Below are 22,395 nucleotides of genomic sequence, written 5' to 3'. Positions count from 1 at the left end.
CAAATGATGAGGCATTCTATGTAACTCATTAGTCTGATGATATTGACAGGATGCTGCAAAGATTGAGGAGATTGAAAAGGAGTCAGAAGAATCAATCCTAATAATACCAAGACTTGAAGAAGAGATTGTGAAATTGTCAGAATCACTTGTTGAGGAGGAAAAAGTGCTGGAGAAGATCAAAGAGAGCTCAAAAGGTACTTTCCTTTTTTCATTATACAATGTTTTAAAATTTCACAAAGAACATACATCTGTCAAATTTTTTGGTTGTAAATCCCAAGATCTATGATATGCTGTTTTTGTTTGACATTTCTGGAAATTTTCAGGATGGCTGCATTTAATTGAAATTTACCCATGATTCTCTTTGAATGTGATGCATTTCTCTTTGTGGGACAGCCATTAGAACAGTGGGCAAGCTTTGAAAGAACAGGTATTGCATTTGACATAACAAGTCATCCCCTTGAGGCAATTTACACGTGTAATATAAGAATAAATGAATCGCCCATGACTCTGAAGATTTCTAGTGTTGGCCTTTGCATATGACAAACTTGAGCACATGACAGTAGACATCTACTAATTTTGTCAGCACCAGCCCATTTTCTTTTTTTGCAGGACAGAGAATGTTAAACTACATATTTCTTGACTAACATTTTGCTGGCTTTGCACATAGATCCTGCCCTATATTACCCTTGAAATCTAACTACCGAGGCTGTATTCATTCTTATTATATCGATATGTCAGTCATATCTATGTAACCAATGCAATGCTTGTCGTTGCGTTTCTCTTTTGTGATATCTTTTCAGGTCCAAAAGATGTTGAAACTACATAAAATTATATTCAAGGGAATCTGCCTACGAAGGTAGACAGAAATCTCATTGTAAAAAGAATGATATTGTATCATTGTTGATTGGTGAATTGGTACTAAGGAATAGTTTCAATACATGTTGCTTTTGTGCCCTTTCGGCAAATGTTGTGACCAATGGTCATGACTTGAAACCTGTTAAAATTGGCAACTAGGGCCAAACTCCATGTGGGTCATCTTATTTATGGCAGCTGATATTTTTATTGGATCCCTCTCATTAAAAGGTGTAGGATTGATCTAAATATCATCCGATTCCAATAAGTATTTATGAAGATATGAATTTATTTGTGTTATAAATCAAATTGTCAAGTCGGCCAACATCTTATGTAGGCTCAGAAGCCCAATAGTCATGTCTATTCATCATCTACTTTTTAGTATAAAATAAGAGAGGACTTGAAGTCATTTTCTAGACATACTCTTCATGTGATCTCCTCCTCTCCACGTCTTCTGGGGTTTTGGTGAAGGAAGAGACACCAGAGTAATACGCTGGCCTACAAGTGAAGTCCTAAATTACGGTCATGGAGGAGACATGAAGACGCAAATGAAGGGAGAGGATCCAGCCGCAGTTAAGGAGATCTTACCTTACCCTAAACACAGTGAGGTAAAGGCCTTATATGCAGCCCTAAACTACACCACGTGAAGCCCTAAACACAATAAAGGTGAAGACTAAATGAAGGCCTGAATCCGCTGTCTATTGACCCTATACGCAGCAAGAAACAGACTCGTTATCCGCAGTCACAAAGAGGCATAGCCGCAGTAGCCGCAGTGAGGAAGACACCTAGCCGTAGAGAGCCAAGGTATATGAAGCCGCAGGGATAGAAGAGCCGCAGTCAAGGTATATGGAACCGCAGTGAAGGCATCGCATTTGAATTACAGTGGCACACTAATGATCTCTGAGCACACAATTTTGGAAGCTCATGGTTCATATATATCTAAGGTTCTAATCTCAGCAGCAAGGTCACTATATTCTCTGTGGCACAAAATTTATGTGGCTTGAATTTTCTCTATCTCTGGCATCGCATTGCACTACAGTGGACTCAAATTGTATTCAGTATGGCTCGGCTCACATTACAGATATGAATGTTCGTATGGCAGAGACATATGGTTATATGACAAGGATTATATGACTGTATATGACAGTAAATTGGATGAGATACGTTTAGGAGCAGTTGTCATCAGATTAGAAGTCAGAGGGCTAAGTTGCTACCTTGGGTCTAGGACTCTGGAACTATAGCCTAGCTGCCTTGCTATTGCAAGCCATAACAAGCCGCTAAGGCTGATATGCATATGGCTGTATAATGAAGCAACATAAGTATAGTGTTGCAGTATAATGAAGCGACAGAAGTATAGTGTTGCAGCATGATGAAGCAACAAGAAGTTACAACAGCAGCGTGATGGGCATGTTAGTAAAGGGTAGCATGATGATGAATGATGCAACGTGATGGGCACATTAGCAAGGAGCAACATAATGATGGGAGCAAATGGGAGCAGCTCAGTGACTAGGTGCAGCACAGTGACGGGTGCAACATGAGTACAAGCTGAAACACTATGTTAGGTGAAGCTGTCACCTTGGAGAATCAGTTGAAGCAGAATGTCTTCAACTTATCTCATGTATCATCATTATAGGTGATGATCTATGCTCATATCTAAATAAGTCAAAGCGTTGAAATCTGTTGTAAATGTACAATCTCTCTCTCTCTGCTGAACTCTGAAGAACATAAAAGAAGAATTGATAAAGGGTTTCCCATATTGGGGTTTGTCCCTGGCTGGCGCCACATCTTGTGTCCTCTTATCTTGGCTTGTCTTCTGCAATTTATATTTATGTTCTATCTACAATTTAAATTGAAATAAATTGCTCTAACATAGAACTTACTTAAAATTAACATGGAATCAAAGCTGAGGTGAAGACAATGCCCAAGCAAGAGTGAAAGAGCAATCACCGAAGACAGCTGGGAAAGGACAAAAGGATCGATGGATTCCTCATCCCTCTTCAAATTCACCACGGGTGAAGTCGAAGCAAAGTATATTATCAGAATGGCGTAGTGGAAGTTTTTGATGGCCTACCTAAAGATCACTTCATTGGGAAGTTCAGATCTAAGGGTGGAAGGAAAGGCGGATGCCTTGGTTGCAATAAGTTTGGCCATTATGCGAAGGAGTGTCCGAATGGCAGAGACACATATCTTGATGAAGATAACAATCATTCCATGATCAAAGGAATGACGGGTAATGCAGGTCATCAAGGAAATGGTCGACTTTTCATAGAAAACAAGGAACCCCCGGTATGAAGAATCAAATGTTGTTTCTGATAAGATAAAGAAGAATTATCTTGTACTGGCCCTTATTGTAGTGCTTCAAGGCACTTCATCAGATAGATGGGTGAGATGGAAACAATCGTGGGATTATACTTGGAGCCGATGCCACCTATCCCGGAAAGGGTGTTGGGAATGTTACCCCTCAATTGAATGAGGGTAACTCGATTCACTTACTAAATCTCTTTTCTGTACCTGATTACAAGAACCTGGTGTCCATTTCAGCAATGGAAGTCAAAGGATTCAGGGTGACACTCATCGATGGAAAGGTCCATAGGTTTGGAACAACCTGAGGGGTTTGAGATTCATGATCGGGAATCTCATGTATATAGGTGGAAGACAACCCTCTATGGCTTGAAGCAAAACTCCCTGGGCATAGTATGAGAGGATTGATAGCTGTCTGATGAAGCTAAGATTCACTAGGAGTGAAATCGATACAAACCATTACTCAAAGGTTGTGGATGATAGACCTCTCATACCGACACCTTATGAGGATGATCTATTTCTGACAGGTGCAGACCCTCTCATTTGCATAAGTAAGAGGGAGTTGGATTATGGATGTGGAATGATAAATTGCAAGCCTGTGACTACCTCGAGGATCTTAACTTTCAGAAGTTTATATGGGATGTGATGGGGACCAGATTTGGGAAATGTCTCGAGTTTCATAAACTCATTCGTGTTGATGTTCTTAGTGAACCTTCCATTCGGACATATATTGCAGTTAGCATGTAACTCATCTCATTTGGTTGAGCCTCACTGATTGGTGCCAAGAATCTCTCTATCTTCTGAGATATCTTCGGCACAATCTCTCATGGATTGAGATACACTGTCGGAAATATGAAACTGCATGATTATTCGAATGTTGACTGGGTAGGCAGTGTGGAGGAACATTAGAGCACTTCTCAGTGCTGGTTCTCTTTGGATTCTGCTTCGATATCATGGATGAGCAGGAAGCAGAAGTCGGTTGTTATAAGCACCCCCAGACCGGATACATAACTACGAGTATGATCTCGTATGAAGCTGCCTGGTTGTGGAAGCTCTTCAGTGAGCTGTTTTTACACATGATGAATACCACTGTGATTCTCTGTGACAACCAGAGGTAGGATTCGATTATTGAGGAATCCCGTATTCAGCAGATAGACATTAGATACTACCTTATCTGGGATATGGTAAGTCAATGAGCAAGGAAGCTCCGTCGCTGTGAGATGATGTGCAGGTCGCTACACTTTGTCAAAGCCCCGGGGGAAAGATCAAATCTGTGATTTAGACCCTTGTAAAAGGGTCCTGCATGTTGCATACATTGAGCTCCGGGAGCTCTGGGGGCTTGGGGTACTTACTGGAGCAACTTATGACCACAGGGTGACTCACCGTCCCCTGTTGGTGCACTTTGTACAGGGTAAAAGGTTCAACCTTCCCCTGTGACACCTCGTGGCGACTATGGAACATGATGATTCGCTCTCCTGTGGACAATGATTCGCTCTCCCGTGGACAAGATGATTCGCTCTCTTGTGGGACAGGATGATCCGCTTTCCTGTGACAGGATGATTCGCTCTCCTGTGGACAAGATGATTCGCTCTCTTGTGGATAGGATGATTCGCTCTCCTGTGGACAGGATGATTCACTCTCCTGTGGACAAGATGATTCGCTCTCTTGTGGGACAGGATGATTCACTCTCTCGTGGACAGGATGATTCACTCTCCCGTGGACAGGATGATTAGTTCTCATGTCGAGGCATCCTACCCATGTAGTCTGGGACTCATGGGAAGTACCTCTCATCTGATCAATGAGTAGGGAAATGAGGATAGGGACCATAGTAGACCGATGGGTGCATCATTGTATCTACCGTACTCCCTATGCTAGGATGACCTTCATTGATTTGGGATCAATGATACTGGTCTGGGACCAGTGAGAGTGGTTACCACTATGACACTGACTTTGGGTCAGTAGAGGACTGGTCTGGGACCAGTGGTACACACTCTAGACTAACTTCGGGTCAGTGAAGGATGGTACGATACATCCTCGATCACTTCTTCTTCTTCTTCTTCATAGTTCGAGCAGAGCAGAGCTGAGCTGAGTAAGAGCAGTGCAGGGCACTGATGGCAGAGATAGTACAGTTGGACATATGGATCAGCGGATGGAGTTCTCCCTAGTTGAGAGGGAGTGTTAAAATTGGCAACTAGGGCAAACTCCATGTGGGTCATCTTATTTATGGCAGCTGATATTTTTGTTGGATCCCTCTCATTGAGAGGTGTAGGATTGATCTAAAGATCATCCGATTCCGATAAGTATTTATGAAGATATGAATTTATTTGTGTTATAAATCAAATTGTCAAGTCGACCAACATCTTATGTAGGCTCAGAAGCCCAATAGTCATGTCTATTGATCATCTACGTTTTAGTATAAATAGGAGAGGACTTGAAGTCATTTTCTAGACATACTCTTCATGTGATCTCCTCCTCTCCACGTCTCTGGGTTTTTGGTGAAGGAGAGAGACACCAAGAGTAATACGCTGGCCTACAAGTGAAGCCCTAAATTACAGTCATGGAGGAGACATCAAGACGCAGATGAAGGGTGAGGATCCCAGCCGCAGTTAAGGGAGATCTTACCTTACCCTAAACACAGTGATGGTAAAGGCCTTATATGCAGCCCTAAACTATAGCCACGTGAAGGCCTAAACACAATTAAGGTGAAGACTAAATGAAGGCCTGAATCCGCTGTCTATTGACCCTATACGCAGCAAGAAACAGACTCGTTATCCGCAGTCACAAAGAGGCATAGCCGCAGTAGTTGATGCCCTAGCCGCAGTAGCCGCAATGAGGAAGACACCTAGCCGTAGTGAGCCAAGGTATATGAAGCCGTAGGGATAGACGAGCCGTAGTCAAGGCATATGGAACCACAGTCAAGACATCGCATTTGAATTACAATGGCACGCTAATGATCTCTGAGCACGCAATTTTGGAAGCTCATGGTTGATATATATCAAAGGTTCTAATCTCAGTAGCAAGGTCACTATATTCTCTGTGGCACAAAATTTATGTAGCTCAAATTTTCTCTATCTCTGGCATCACATCACACTACAGTGGACTCGAATTGTATTCAGTATGGCTCGGCTCACATTACAGATATGAATGTTCGTATGGCAGAGACATATGGTTATATGACAAGGATTATATGACTATATATGATAGTAACTTGGATGAGATACGTTTAGGAGTAGTTGTCATCAGATTAGAAGTCAGAGGGCTAAGCTGCTACCTTGGGTCTAGGAATATGGAACTATAGCCTAGCTGCTTTGCTAGGCTGCAAGCCATAGCAAGCAGCTAAGGTTGATATGCATATGGTTGTATAATGAAGCAACAATAGTATAGTGTTGCAGAATAATGAAGCAACAAAAGTATAGTGTTGCAGCATGATGAAGCAACAAGAAGTTACAACGGCAGCATGATGGGCATGTTAGTAATGGTCAGCATGATGATGAATGATGCGGCATGATGGGCACATTAGCAAGGAGCAACATGATGATGGGAGTAGATGGGAGCAGCTCAGTGACTAGGTGCAGCACAGTGACAGGTGCAACATGAGTACAAGCTGAAACACTATGTTAGGTGAAGCCGTCACCTTGGAGAATCAGTTGAAGCAGAATGTCTTCAACTGATCTCATGTATCATCATTATAGGTGATGATCTATGCTCATATCTAAATAAGTCAAAGCGTTGAATTCTGTTGTAAATGTACTATCTCTCTCTCTCTGCTGAACTTTGAAGAACATAAAAGAAGAATTGATCAAGGGTTTCCCCATATTAGGGTTTGTCCCTGGCTGGCACCACATCTTGTGTCCTCTTGTCTTGGCTTGTCTTTTGCGATTTATATTTATGTTCTATCTACAGTTTAAATTGAAATAAATTGCTCTAGCATAGAACATACCTAAAATTAACAAAACTGAATAAATTATAAATGATATTAAGTAATTATTATTATGATTATATCAAAAGACTTATGTTAGGCCTGTTTGGAGATAATAATCCAATTGCAAATTGTTATAACAAAATCTAGCACCATCGTATGATATAAAGTCATAAGCATCAAGGGGCTAGGTTTGTGCACTTAGGAAGGCTACCCACTGTGAGCTCAAATAACTGTATTAATGTCCAACAAATGACCACAAAGTAGGTCAATGGGATTGCTAAGTATAATGATGTCAATACAAAGGAGTACCAAGGTGTCTCGTACATAAAGAACAATTAGTGAAGTAAAACATGAGGTGTATGCTAAAACATGGAAAACACTTGACTTAGAGTGTAGGTGATGACAGCGGGAGGGAGATGTATAGAGTGAAGGGATAAGGACTAGATCATGGTCCACTAGATATATCTCTCCTAACATCTAAGATCAAATGAAGAAATCTCGAGATAGAATGGTGTCTTGAGGAAGTGTTTGGGGATGATTTGGATCACCTATTGTGCCATTGTTTGGAATAAGTAACCCTTCTTTAATGTCTAGGTGATCTCGTTTTCTTGTTGGTAAAGGATCTAATCCTACAATGTCTCTGAGGCCTTTAGAGATGGGAGGTGGTCCCTCAGGGTTGCACATATCTGGTGTTAGAGCAAATGTTATATATTTGTCTCTTGGTGCCTGTATTTGATGGAAGCAACATAAAGAAGGGAGTAGCTTGTTGAGTAGGATTTGGTCTAGGAGAAGGTTGGAGAATGTGGGCATGAAGTGTGAGGGCCTCTTGCATGTAAAGGGGTAGACATCTCTAGTATGACTATTGGAAGAAACTAGATAGTGTTTGGATCCCCTTAAACAGGTAATGAAATCTCCCACAAAACTCATAATATATGGGTCAATGGAATATGAAGTGCTCCTTGTTTCCACTTCAGAAAGATGATAAAGCTTTGCCGATTCTCTTTGCTTGTATAGTTTGATGATTTGTCTTAACTCGAAGCCTGTATGATTAGAATTGGCCTAAGGAGATATAAAGATAATGTGCTTGCTATTTTAGAAGCTGGCACCCTATTTCTAGCTTGCTAGGGCTCGCCAGATCCTAAACAATAGGGGATCCACCACAACTAGTACCTTAGTAATGAATTCCCCTACTGTTTTGTGGGCAAATGTTATCCCCATGAAGGAGGCTTCCTCGATAGGTCTTGGATGTTGTTGAAGAATGTAATTAGGTTCAGTCTTCATAAAATGTATTTGAGTCACAATGAAATGTATTTATCAAAATAATGAAAAATAATTTATTATTATTATTATTATTATTATGACTTATTAAAGCATGAGTTTCATGCTTGGGTCATCATGTTTTAGGTCAAAGTCCCCATTGAGGACTTCTGGGATTTATTCTGAGTCATAGAGTCATTGTCCATTTAAAGAGATCCTTATTGGGCTTTTGAATAATGTAAAAATAATTAATATTGAGTCAAATAGGCTATTTGTCACCTCCACACCAAGTCGGCCTCAAGGAGATCAAGTCGTCCTCAAACCTGGTAATTCGACCTCACCAAAAGACTATATATTGATGCAATTCGAATTCATTTGGAGGACACTCTCTCACTCAAGTTCAATATCCCGAAAGAAGAGCTGGAAATGTGGGAAGTTGGAAAAGCAAGTCAAAAGTAGTGAGAAGTTGGAGAAGAAGGAAGAAAAAGTCAAGATCGAAGTTTTGGGCTATCTCTCGTGTGGATTCCTCTAGAAGATCAAAGTCTTTCTTGTTAAGTTGAAGTTGCTGCTGCTGCTGCCAGTTGCTAGGTCGAAATTGCTGCGGCTAAGTCAAAGTGGTTGCTAAAGGATTATCATCTGCAAGAAGGAAGAAATGGTTGAATTGGTGTGGAGAAAGTCTGTGTCTAGGTCAAGAGTCTTGGATTATATCAAGAAGTTATTAAGGAAGAGTTGTTGACTGGGTTTTCCCCTAGATGGGTTTTTTCCCTGGCTGTCCGCCTATATTTGGTGTCTGTGACCTTTGTGCTATTTTTTTGGTAATTGCTTGATGAACTAAAGATAAAAGAAGAACATAAAGATAAGAAAGTCAGAAGTAATTATCTATATAAAGAAAATCTTTTTGCCTTTTTGATTTTCTTACATGGAATCAGAGCTAAGGTGAAGAAGGGAAAAAGGTAACTCGAAGATCTATTGAAAGAAGAGTAAGGAGTTGTAAGAAGCTTTGAATAAGGATCACCAAAGGGAACGTATAAGAAGCAAAGTATATCATCTTCAAGGACAATGTCGAACTCAATGAAGGGAGAAAACAAGCTAGAGGGAGAATCTAACTACAGGGCATGGAAGAAGAGGATAAACCTCATACTCGAGAAGAATAAAGTTCTGGATCTAGTCAAGGGAAGGGTAAAGAAGCCTACTAATGAGTCAAGTGATGTAGAAAAGGCAAAATTTAGGGAGACATAAATATTGGCTATGACTCTGATGGTGGATGGAATAAAAGATAACCTCATCCCTTATATATCTAACATAGACTCTGCTCAAGAGATGCATGAGGATTTATCGAAATTATTCACTATCAAGAATTTTGGTCAAATAGTAAGCCTTAAGAATGAACTAGGATCTATAAAAATGACAAAGGAAGACATTGGAGCATCTTTCTTTATGAGAATAGCCAGATTAAGAGATGAACTCCAAGCGATTGATGAGACAGTACTAGAAAAGGAACTTGTAATCACTGCACTTCTAGGTTTAACAACATCATGGAGTGGCTTCTCATCAGGTCTCAATAGCTGGAAGGAGACTCCTACATTTGAAAAACTATGGAATGCTTTCAGTCAGGAAGAAGTCATGATATCTCTAATAAGCAACAAAGAGAAAGAAGAAGAAAAAGCTTCAAATGCCTACTTTGCTCATCACAAGAACAAGGGATCATTCAAGAAGACTAATGGACCTAGAAGGAAGATAGACAAATCCAAAATTGAATGCTACAATTGCCACAAGATAGGTCGCTACAAAAGTGATTGTCTTGAGAATCCAAAATACAATAAGAGAGAAAGGGAATATGCGAATGTTGCCGATGAAGAACCTCCAAAGAAGAACAAGAAGGAAGAATCCGAAGTCAAAGACTTATTTGCTAGGGACTCTTAGGGACTCTATCCTTCTACTTTAAGCTTTTGATTTGTTTTTATTTTGATTTCTAGCACTTATAGGTTTAGCATTTTTTGGAAAGATGTCGTGGAATTCTTTTAGTTATAGGTATCCCTCGAGATTGGATTAAGAGGGAGCCCTCACCACTTTTCCAAAAATAAGTTTCGTACTCCTTGTATTATTTTTCATCTTTGGTTTTCCTTTTCTTTTCTAGATATGTGTACACTAGATGCTAATCATATTTCTTTTATATTTTCTTTGTTTAGGAAAAGTTTTCTGTTATGATCAAGGGCTATGGAGAAGACCTCACAGGACAAAGCATAGAAGTTCTATTGGAATTGATGTCCTATAAGGTTTGTCTAAACTCAAAGGTATGTCTTAGAATATAAGTTTTGTTTCTCTTCATGACAAAGGTATATTCATTCATTTTAAGAAATCTTCTTTACATTACTAACAAGTGTTATGTATAAGACTATTGAATCATAAGAGATTCTTGTTTGGGAGAGTTATCATTAGATTGAATCTACCCTCATTAATCATTATGTTAGTGGAACCCTAATAGGTTCCCTGTAAAACCCTAACCTAAGGGTATGCCAATGTTAATGTGATAAACCCTAGTCTACTTAGGGTTACTGATAAAATCTAGAAAATACTATTCTTTTGATGTTTGAGGTTTTGATGGTAATGTCATGTTTGGTGTCGCAGTATTGTTATGGAAACTATAGTCCTTTAGCGTTGGATACTGATGTGTTCCTAAACCTTGAGCTTTTGGTAAATTAGGGTTTGTAAGTAAAATCCTTATGTATCAAGAGTTAGCTCCTAGGAATGAATCCCTAGGTAAATGTTTATCTGTATGATCAAAAACCTAGTCTAATCTAGATTGTTATATGTTTGACATTAAATGTATTGATATTTATGTCTTGGATATATCCTATATATGTTATGATATGCTTGTGCATGATTATCATAGATATGTATTTGTGCTAACCTATTTGTTGATAAGTTCTAGGGTTTGTAACTAAGCCCTCGTAGAAGTTTGATGTTCTAGGATATGATGCGAGGATATTCCATTATGATGATAAAATCTAGGGTTTACAACAAACCATAGTAGAAGTTGGTCATATTGTTGAAACCTTAGATTGTGTTTGATTGTTGACTTCTAAGACTTAGTGTCTCATGTATGGAATCTAGGGTTTGCATTAAATTCTAGTAGAAGTCTAACATATGAATTCTAAAGTTGTTAGATACATTGCAAGTGTACTTTTTTGAATTACTTCTACGGTTTGCAATACATATTACAGTAGAGTATGTCACATCTTTGGAAGAAATATTGAGGCCCAAGATATAGTGAGATTAATATTTTGATTGAGTTTGCTGATGTGATCTAGGGTTTATAACCTAACTCGTGCAAGAAAGTTGAAGTATAAAAGTATGTGTCTCTTGTTGTTTGTGAACCTAACTAAGTTTAGGTATTTATTGTCTAAAGTCTAATGCTTCCATTAATATATGATTCTGGTATAGTTAACTTCATGCTTCTATATGTATTTAGTTGTACTCGCTATCTAAGTCGTGCAGGTACATAATCTTCAAGATGGTGAAGATGTTTAGTTGATTGATAAGCATGATGAAGGAAGTTATATGAATGATGATGATCAAGAAGGATGGAAGCCATGAAAGATTCTCCAATGCCATAGAAAAGAAGTTGATCTCCCTAAATTAAGAGGAACCTAGAAAAGAGTAGATCTCCCGAGTTGAGAGGGAGAGCACATTATAATCTTCATGGATTCCTTGAAGAAGAAGTTCGAGAATGGATATTGAGGTGTCGCTGAAGAAGGAAAGCTAGTTTTGGTGACTGCATGTAAAGTAGGGAAGGAAGCTGAATGATTGAGGAAACCTTTGTCAAGATTTTGTTTGGGAAGCCACAAAGTCCTTCTATGATGAATTGTGAGGCGACATCAAGAAGTCAGAAGACCTTGAAGGTTTGTGTTTACTAATGAGTATTTGAAAGGTTGTTATTGATTAAGGGGTTGTGACTATTCAGGTAAACCTCTCAAAGTTTTTGTTATCAATATAATTCATAACAAATAAAATAAATATAAATAAATGTAAATAATAAATAATCAAAGTAGTGATTATTTTAATAGTCACTAGTTTAATGAAAAGGCATGTCTAAAAAGACATGGCCAGTCATCAAGGGGCACCTGCCTAGGCATATATGCATTCCCTCATTGTAACATTCATTCATCTCTTGTACATTTCATATTATTAATAAAATATTATTTGCAATACCTTTGTGTATTTTACATTTAAAGTCAACAAGCTACAATTTTGTTGCTTCAGTGGTATCAGAGCCATGCGAGCCTTTAGACGTTATCTGTCGCACAATATGCCATTAAGTTTATGTCTTGAAATCATTAAGCAGTTAAGTGAAATGCGAGAATCGTTTTTGCAATTAAAAAAATTATGTGCAAAATTTACAACATGTCTAAAGGAAGAATACATTGACATGAAAGGAACTAACATTAAAGAATGTTCTAACCAAGGAAATGTTGTTGAACATGTTGAATTACGGAGTCCTCAAGGTGACATAGATAAGAATAATGAAGAAGATGACAAAATTGATGTTGCAAGCTAGGAAATCGTGGGTTTTAATCTAGTTAAGTCAATTTCCAATATAGTTGATTTCTAGTAGACAAGGGAGGATGAAGAACAAAATTACAAGGATCTTAATGACCCTGGGATTGATCAAGAGACTCCTGAAACTAACAGCCATGTAGTTACCAAATCTTCTCGAGGTGACATGAATGAGGCTGATGACCAAAATGGGTATATGACAACTGAAGATGTAAATACAATTGTAGATGATGAAGTTGTCAAGATTTTTGATCATGATGATGAACAAGAAGCATATATTAATGAAGATGAAGAGATAATGCATGGAGATGTGTGGGCAGTTATCAACACTTACTTTGAAGATAAGCGCTGGTCTGCCAACAACTCTATTCCTTCGATGAATTTATTCCGAATACCATGCAGGGGATCGTGGAAGAGTCATCTGTCCTCGAGATTCGATCCGAATCTCAGCATATCCTGCGAGACAAACCGACTTCACAAAGATTGTTTCCAAGATCAGTTTTGGTCAAATATATCGCAATAAACCTATGATGACAAAATATGATGGGAAAATTAATACCTTGTTTCCAAATGCGGCACGATTAAGAAATTTGACCTATGCAGCTCCACTATATGTGGATGTTACTAAACGAGTGTTTAAGAAAGGCTTTGATTGTGAAGAGTTGGTAGAACAACAAGATCTTGCATTGGGAAGGTGCAAATAATGCTGCGTTCTACATATTGCACATTATCTCCTACGAATGAAAAAGATCTCCAAGAGCTTGGAGAGTGTCCATATGATCAAGGTGAATACTTCATTATCAATGGTAGTGAGAAGGCTTTGATTGCCCAAGAAAAAATGAGTAGAAGGCATGTGTATGTTTTTAAGAAGCATAAACCGAATAAATTCTCTTATGTTGTTGAAGTAAGGTCAATGGGTGAAGCACAAAACAGGCCACCAAGTAGTATGTTTGTTCACACGCTTTCAAGAGCTAGTGCAAAAGCAGGTTCATCAGGGAAGTGTATTCAAGCAACACTGCCATATATCTGTTTTGACATTCCTATTATTATTATATTTTGAGCATTGGGGTTTATTGATGACAAAGATATTTTAGAACATATATGCTATTACTTTAGTGATGCTGCAATGATGGAGTTGTTGAGACCATCACTGGAGAAAGCATTTTTATTCATAATCAACAGATTACTTTGGATTACATTGGAGAACGTGGCACCACTGTTGGTGTAACTAAAGAAAAACGTATAAAGTATGCAAAACTCATTTTGCAGAAATAAATGTTACCTCATGTTGGTGTTGAATAGCTTTACGAGACGAAGAAAGCTTACCTTTTTGGGTACATCATCCATCGACTTCTATTATGTGCTCTTGGTCGACCGCCAGAGGATGATAGGGATCACTGTGGGAACAAAAGATTAGATCTCGCTGGTCCTCTTCTTGGAGGACTGTTCGGAATGCTTTTTTGGAAGTTGACTAGAGATGTGAGGTTTCACTTGTAAAAGTGTGTTGATTATGGAAAAGATGTAAATCTACAATTTGCATCCAAAGCAAAAACAATTTTTAGTGGCTTGAAATACTCGTTGTCTATTTGATCTTGGGGCCAAGCAAATGCAACTGGCGCAAGGGCTAGAGTATCACAGGTTTATATCGTCTGACATTTGCATCAACTTTATCACATTTAAGAAGGTTAAACTTTCCAACTGGTCGTTAAGGAAAGTTGGAAAACCCAGATAGTTGCATAATTCACACGGGGGTATGATGTGTCCTGTAAGGACCCCAAAAGGGCAGGCTTGTGGGCTTGTAAAATTTTTTTCCCTTATGGTTTACATCACTGTTGGTTCTTATCCTAATCCAATTCTGGAATTCTTGATAGAGTGGAGCACAAAATTTCTTGAGGAAATATCTTTAACAGTCATTCCGACAGCAACAAAAGTTTTTGTAAAAGGTTGTTGGGTTGGTATTCACCATGATCCTGAAAGCTTGGTGATGACACTCAGATAGTTGAGAAGACATGTTGATGTGAATCCAGAAGTGGAGTTGTCTTCAAGAGACAGAGAGGAAGAAGAAAAATACATGGAGGATTTGACAATGAAAAACAGACAAAACATTTTAAATGTCTTAAATTATGAGAAACTAATCGAGCTTTTGCAGGAAGTAGTGACTGAACATTGGTACGCTCAGGACCAGTTGTGCTCGCTCACTGTGAAAACTACTTTTGCGGGGTCTCGACCTAAAGACATACGAAGAGTCCATTACTGTCATATTCTCTCTTTTCGACGAATTGGATAAAGGCGTTGTGATCACAGACAAAAGAACAGAGAGGAGTAAGGGATATGGCTTCAACATCTTTAAGCACATTAATGCTTTCCTCAATGCCTTGAAGAGTCTGGCAAAGGGATCGATGGCCACATGGTCGTTTGCTAGTTTACCCTTGCTGAATTTCGACCTTTTCGAGCCACATGCCAACTTTGGTGCATGGAAGAATTATGTGGGTAATGTTCCATTAGGCATGGGGGCCAGTCTAGTTGTCAGCTTGTTTTCACAACGTGGTAAGATTGAAGAGAGGTCGATAGGGTTTGATAAACGACAGACATATACTGAGGCAAATAGACACTTCAATGTGACATTTGGGCACTGTTTTTTTACTATTAAAAAAGAAAAAAAAAAGAATATTTTGCAAAACGTCATTTCCAGTTGGTTGTGACAATATGAAACTATACGACATCTATTGGGCAAAGGAGTAAATAAAACTAATAATTAGAACCATTAAATAAATATAACAACTTAACAAATTATTGAAGTTGCTTATAATGTCATTATAAAGTCACTTTATTAAATTATAAAGTAATCTTATAATAATTTTTTATAAGTTACTTCTTTTTAAAAAAAAAAAGAGGAAAAATGGATTAAACTCCACAATACCCCTTACACATGTCGAAACGAGTGGGCAAGATGAAGGAACTTGTCAGCAATTAAGCTTTGAGGACAATTTTTTTTTGGTAAGCTCGGTAGATACTTCCTTTTTCATTAATATATAAGCAAGCTACAACCTCATAAAATTGGTTAGGTGGCCTCAACTTGCCCAATGCGAAACCAAGTATGTTGGCCACCTAACCGCATGATAAGCCATCAAGTAGCAAAAAGTGATAAGTCTTTCTACCCAAGCTATATAAGTTTGTATATCATGTCCTTGTCCATACTCTATTTGCCTATAAACATATACAACTTCAAACTGAAAATTAAAAGCTATCCACATATGTACTAGTCAAAAATAAAAAACTAGCTATCATCCTATTCATCTTGCTCAGTAGAAGTGGATTCGATCGGAGCTCAGTCCTTAGCATTGGAACCAGGCAACACTGTCTATGAGAGAAGACATGGGAAGTGATTCTCGATGCGGTCGAGGCGTCCATCCTGTTTTTGCATTTGGAATTGCAGTTTCTAGAAGTCCTACTTGTAATTGGGGAAGTCTTGCACTGTTGTCGCCATGCTCATTGAAATTTGCTCCAGGGCCTTGCTTAGGAGGCTTTTCATGATCCAATACAGGTACAAGGTCTGTTTGAACTGGGTCACCCGCTTGTGAGTATGCCCAGGGTTTGGCACCCTCGCTCGCCAGTCCTCCATCTCTATATATGTCGCGCTTGTCTGGTAGTTCAGGTCGGCTTCCTATTCCTCGATCAATCTCCTAATATCTTCACTGGTCCCTTTGCGGTATGCATTGGCCGCTTTGTTAATGAGGCTAGCAACCGACTTACGACCTCTTCTTCCGCCTAAGGAACTGGGCTATTCCTCCTGCTCAACCACCAAAGGCCTCCTACCACGACCCGTTGCCTTCATTGCCCTTGTCATCACAACTCGGTCCCGGTACTTGGTGAGAAAATGTGTGTTGCCAGATACCTGTGTAGGTGGTGGTTCGAGCCTAGAAGCCCTTCGCTCCCAGGTGAGCCTACCTCCCTACGCACCTGCCATGGGTGAAAGAAACCGTAATTGCCTTAATATTAAACTTTGGTTCTCTGCCACTTGCAGTCCCTGCATCCAATCGAAGTCCTCCAACCCATCGAGGAATTCAATTTCTTTACCCCGAGGCCCATTTGCATAACAACTAGAAACATAAATTAAGAGACCACCATAGCCAGCTCCAACAACACTATAATAATTCCCAAACCCAGGGTGGTGCAACACCTCAATTGCGACGTCGTAGAAGCTTTTACATAGGCCATGGGTGTGAAACCAAGCAAGCCAACCAACCAGGTCGTTACCATTGCCGATACCACTAGTTATGCGGGGATGCAGGCTTCCTTTCAACCCCATAAAAAACAGTGAAGCAGACCCTATATGTAGAGCTGAAGGCGATCCAACCCCAGACCCTAAGGTCTTCGAACCATGCCAGACAACATCATTCCCCAGGACTGACACCACTATCCCATATGCCAAATAACCCCATTCGGGAGAGGAGAATTCCATAGCAGACCGACACAGATGCTATAGCGGTTAGGATAACATACTGCTTCTAGACTATCGTGTTAATTTTTGGTAGCATCGAATGTGCTCTGTTGATTTGGGGTAGCATCGGATGTGCTCTAGCCACGAAAATTGGTGGAGAGGCTAAAGCACATGAGATTTCCAATACCCAGAAATGATGGCAGATTATAAACAGTTTGGGAGATATTAAAATAATTAATATTTTTAATGGAGTCCCTAAGTTTAAACTTAGGGAAAATAAAATATTAATGTGAATTAATATAAAACTGTGTTAGAAGGGTCCAAAAGTCATGGATCAAGCCATAGTTAATCTTAGCTGTTGATTAGGGACTTAATCTCGGCTATTGATTTGTCAGCAAGAAAAGTATAAGAGGAGGCTTGAGGGTCACTTGAAGAACACACTGAGTTGATCAAGATTTTGATTTTCTGTGGTAAGATTTGTTGAAGAAGTCGAAAGAGTGATCAGAGTTGCAGCTGAGGGGCAGTGAATATAGAAGCAGAGAGGCAGAGATAGTACCAGGAGGATCAACGCAGAAGCAGGAGAGAGGGACGCAGAGCCAGCCAGAGGTTCACGCAGAGCCAACTAGGGCTCACGTAGAAGCAGCGAGGAGCTGCGCAGTGCCTAGGAGAGCCAGCGTGGGTGACGTAGAGGCTCTAAGGGCTGACACAGTGCCTCTAGAGGCTGACGCAAGGAGAGCTAGGGTGACGCTGGGCTAGAAAGTGCTGACACAGTGATGCAGGAGCATTCAACCCAAGGAAAATCATTGTACTTTAGTAGACATAGGGGGTCATGTGTTTTAGAGAAGTTAGTGTACTAAGTGTTGAATTAATGTAATATTTAGGCTTTTGAGTGGGTAGAATAGGAATTAATTAGATGTGTGAGGTTGTTTGTAAATGCTCTCGAATAAAGGAGAACATGAGTGGTTAATAATGATGAGAGTGTTTGAAGTCAATTATAACTCTCTAGGTAGTTTCATGATTCGAGGAACTAGAGAGAGTTCTTAGGAATTAAATGAAGTTAGAAGTGGACATAGAGGATTTAGGAGTCAGTTCAGTAGATTTAGGATTGGAACCAGAATTAGTTCAAAAGAGCCTTTCTGGTATAAATGTAAGCCTACGAGCAGAGTAAAAGGGGGGAGTCCACTGATACTAAAGATCAGGCCTGTGTGAGACAGAGAGTCTTGAATGTAATCAATTGTTCATATTTATATATACAGAGGTTTATTCCATAACTGTGTAAGTGTGTGGAACATATATTGAATGATTGAATTATATATGTGAATTCGTAGGTTCTGTAACAGGGGTTGCAGGCAGAGTTCTGTAGATACGCAAAGGAGAGAATGATTCAGAGGAATCATCATGGGTCTTAAAATCCAATTGAAGAAACAGAGTGAAGCTCTGGAGAGAAGTAGCGAAGGGAGAATTCGCAGAGGAGTTAAGCTCAGAGAAGTTGAGCAATGGAAGCGGAAAGCGAAACCCTGAAGAAAAATCCAAACCACAGAGAAAACACTGAAGAATTGGCGTAAAATCTAAGTGAAAAGGAAGGGTGGAGAAGTGAAGTATCGACGCATATTAACCGTTAGATCTCAGAGATCAACAGTCTAGATCAAAACTCAGAGGAACCTGAAGGAACCATCATAACTGTTTGATGGAGTAGATCGACGGTCATTGCATGTGGAAGAGCGCGGAAGTTAATTCGCGAGGGAAGTGGTTTCGCATCAGTAGGCGGTATTTTGGGCGAGGTCTAAATGGTAAGTGGTATTGAGCATTGAGCGCCCGATTCCATACATATCACGACGCGTGGCAGCAAAGTGGAGAGGGGAAACCGCTTTATCGGGCGGTTAACCCCCGTACTCGTGGTCTATCCGAAGTCGGAGCGAACCGTCGGATCTACTAAGTGTAGATCAACGGCGGAGGATTAATATGCAAGTTGTTTGATCGGAGAAGGGTGAAGGGAAAGCGACTTGCGATAATGCGAAGGGTCGATGAGCAGACCCGACGATCTTTATGAGCAAGGGTTAATAATGTTTGAAGTCCAACTTAATGGTTTGGAGCGGGTTTTCCTTTGTATACTCGTGTTTCCCATATTTTTCGATAGAATGAATGGTCCAGGTTTTTAATTTAAAGGCGCTAATAATGTGTTCTGACAGTGTGATCGCATATCGAGAAAGTGGAAGGAGTGTGTAATGTGACCTGCGAAAGAGCGATAACCTGATTGTGATAAAGGTAAAGCATTGATATTTGTGCAAAGGTCGTATTAAGGCGGAAAGGTATGTTTTAAGTGCATTTCTGTTATAAAAGTTTATAATAGAAATATAGCGCCGATAAAGGGTTTTCATGTGTTAAGTCCAGTATAACCAAAGTTTATAAAGTGAAGGTTTAATGTGCAGACTTAAGGGTTAATGAAGGTTTATAAGGGTGAATAAGTCTCGATAGAGGAGATTGAAAGTCTGGGCTATTATATTGAATAATTCCGCATATGAAGTTTATTAAGAAAAGGGTCCTTAACCATTGATGGTTGAAGAGTTTGACTCCTTTGAGAGTTAAATACCTGGGACAAATGTGTTTATGCATTGTAGATGCATACTGTGGGTGTAAGTAGGGGTAACCCTGGCATCACATAGTCCCTAGAGGCTGACGCTGGGGTTTTCGTGAGGCAAATTGGAGCTGGGAGTTGTCGGTGTGTTTATCCAAGGTTTTAGCCGGAATATCTGCTTCCAACTAGAGAGGTACTACTGCCGAGATTATTCTCTATTGGGTGAGCTGGTTATGGCACCCAGATTGTATTCAGAAATTGCATAATAATAAAACCCTTAGATAGCTGCACCAATTTTCCTGCATTGGGTTTTTACGGGGACGTTGGTCCAAAAACAACGGTGTCACTTGTGTGCTTGTTTTGTTTCCTTCAGTTGATGATCTGTAATGTGTTGAGCATGTACTTGTATTTATTTTCAGTATTTACATGGTAAATAACTTGTTAATTAATTAGAACAAGTAGACAGAATTAAATAAAAAAAGTACATGAAGGGTTTCTAACAGGTAGACTTAGAAATTCCAACATGCTCTAAGTCTCAAATTTTGCAGGGAGGCTTAGACACATGTATTCTTCAATACCCAGAAATTGTTTTGGGAAATTCCACCCGGAGACAGTTTTATTAAAATAATTAATTATTTTTAATGGGACTCTAAGTCTAAACTTAGGAAATTAAAATAATTAATGGGTATTAATCTAAACTGTGGGTGAAACTTCTAGAAGAAGGCGGAGATCAAGTCAATATGATCCTAGCCATTGATTAGTATGTAATTTGTGTTGTTGATTGATCAACGAGAGGATTATAAGAGAAGGCTTGATGGGCACTTGGAGGACACACCAGAGGAAAATGCTCAGTTACTTGAGTAAGATCGATTTTCTCACTGGTCGAAGTTCGGCAAGAGAAAATCGAATCAGAGGGAGAGTTGCAAGTGAGAAAGGAAGAGAGGGCATCAAAATCTTTCGAGAGTGCAAGACAAGAAGACGCATAGTAGGGAGAGACAACGCAGAAGCAGGTTGACACAGAAAGAGGCAGCACAGAGGTAGGTTGATGCTAGGAGTGCGGGGGCAACTTGACGCTGGACCAACGTGGGGAAATTGACGCCGAGGGATGCATAAGGATTCAAAGGGAAGAGGAATACTTCACCTAGATCAGAGACTTGTCAAGAAGCGTCTATAAATTTTCTCACTCCTGTTTTGCTAGTTATAACTTGTACATGAGATTTTGCTCAAGAATAATAAAGAAACCCTCATCTGCTGCACTGGTTTTCCCACATTTGTTTTTTCGGGGACGATTGTCCAAAAGTAACTGTGTTATTGTGATTGTATTTGTGCCGGTATTTTTCTTTGCATTTACTTTCTGCAATACTTTAATTGTGAACACTGCAGTGGAATATATTTTGATATTTGTTGTAAGAACACTGTGAATAACTTATTTCTGAAATAATAACTAGAAGAAATAATATTAATCATTGTAGTTGGATTTCTATTTAAAAAATTTCACATGGTATTGGAGCTGAGGTAAAGCAAAAGAAAAGAGCCGGAAGATTCAGCGTTGAAGGAAGAAAGGAATTTAAAATTCCTGCAGGGGCAATAATTCGAATCTCCTAGGGGTTTGCGCAGTTCAAGCTAGGAGGATTAGATTTTCGTGATAAAACTCTCTCTGAGTGAGTCGAGAGAGAGGTAAGTTTTCTTGATCGAAATCTGTCAGTAGTAGAAGGAACAACACAACAGAAGATTCAACGAGACAGATTTTTTCAGGTGGTATGCAATTTTTCTTGCAGTAGTTGCGGGGGAAGGATAGCGTTAGAAATTGACAATAGATGGATACTCAAAGTGTCTCAAAGTTGTCTATTAGATTAGAAGAAGAATTTGCATGCCTAGCAAATTCAACATCAACAGATGTTTGGTACATTGATAACGTGGCTTCAGCTCATATGACTGGAGTACAAAAACATTTCTCAAGCTATGAAAAAGAACAAATGGACTTCCAGATTACTATGGGAAACAAAAACGAAATGTACTCTAGTAGCGAGAGGCACCATAGCATTCCAGACGGAAGCAGAGACCAACATCCGAGCCACCAATGTTTTGCATGTGCCAAGATTAGGAATGAACTTGATTTCAGTGTCCCAATTACAGGACAAGGGATACGATGTATACTTCATAGGAAAGAAAGTATACGTCAAGCATCCAAGCTGGAAGAAGAAAAGACAAATTGGGATTCGAAGCAACAAATTATATAGGTTGCCGCTTGAGACACCAATGGCACTTATTAGCAACAACTATAATGGTGAAAAAGAACAAAATGAATTTTGGCACAGGTGAATGGGACACTTACACCATGGAGCACTAAGGATGCTTAGAGAGACTGTTACAGGAGTACCAACCCTTAGTATTGGGCATGATGACTTATGCCGAGGATGCCTACTAGGGAAGTACGCTAAAACAACTTTTTCCAGAAGTAACAATAGAGCAGAATGTGTATTGGGATTG

General features: G+C 39.5%; 1 protein-coding gene and 1 pseudogene across 1 annotated transcript in view; both read left to right on the top strand.

Annotated features, from left to right (window-relative positions):
- Nucleotides 1-22,395, top strand: part of LOC149202734 (structural maintenance of chromosomes protein 4-like) — a 177,914-nt gene that overhangs the window by 93,810 nt on the left and 61,709 nt on the right. The window contains exon 10 of the mRNA XM_089403236.1: nt 50-194. Within this exon, the coding sequence (XP_089259362.1) occupies nt 50-194 (145 nt within the window). The remainder of the gene's footprint in view (nt 1-49; nt 195-22,395) is intronic.
- On the top strand, nt 13,056-15,176 carry LOC149202735 (DNA-directed RNA polymerase II subunit RPB2 pseudogene; annotated as a pseudogene).

This window comes from Pinus tabuliformis, chromosome 2_1 (assembly GCF_031772625.1).
Source record: "Pinus tabuliformis cultivar Carrire ecotype Pingquan chromosome 2_1, CPIR1, whole genome shotgun sequence".
NCBI classification, from domain to species: domain Eukaryota; kingdom Viridiplantae; phylum Streptophyta; class Pinopsida; order Pinales; family Pinaceae; genus Pinus; species Pinus tabuliformis.
This window is presented reverse-complemented; position numbering and strand designations above follow the sequence as displayed.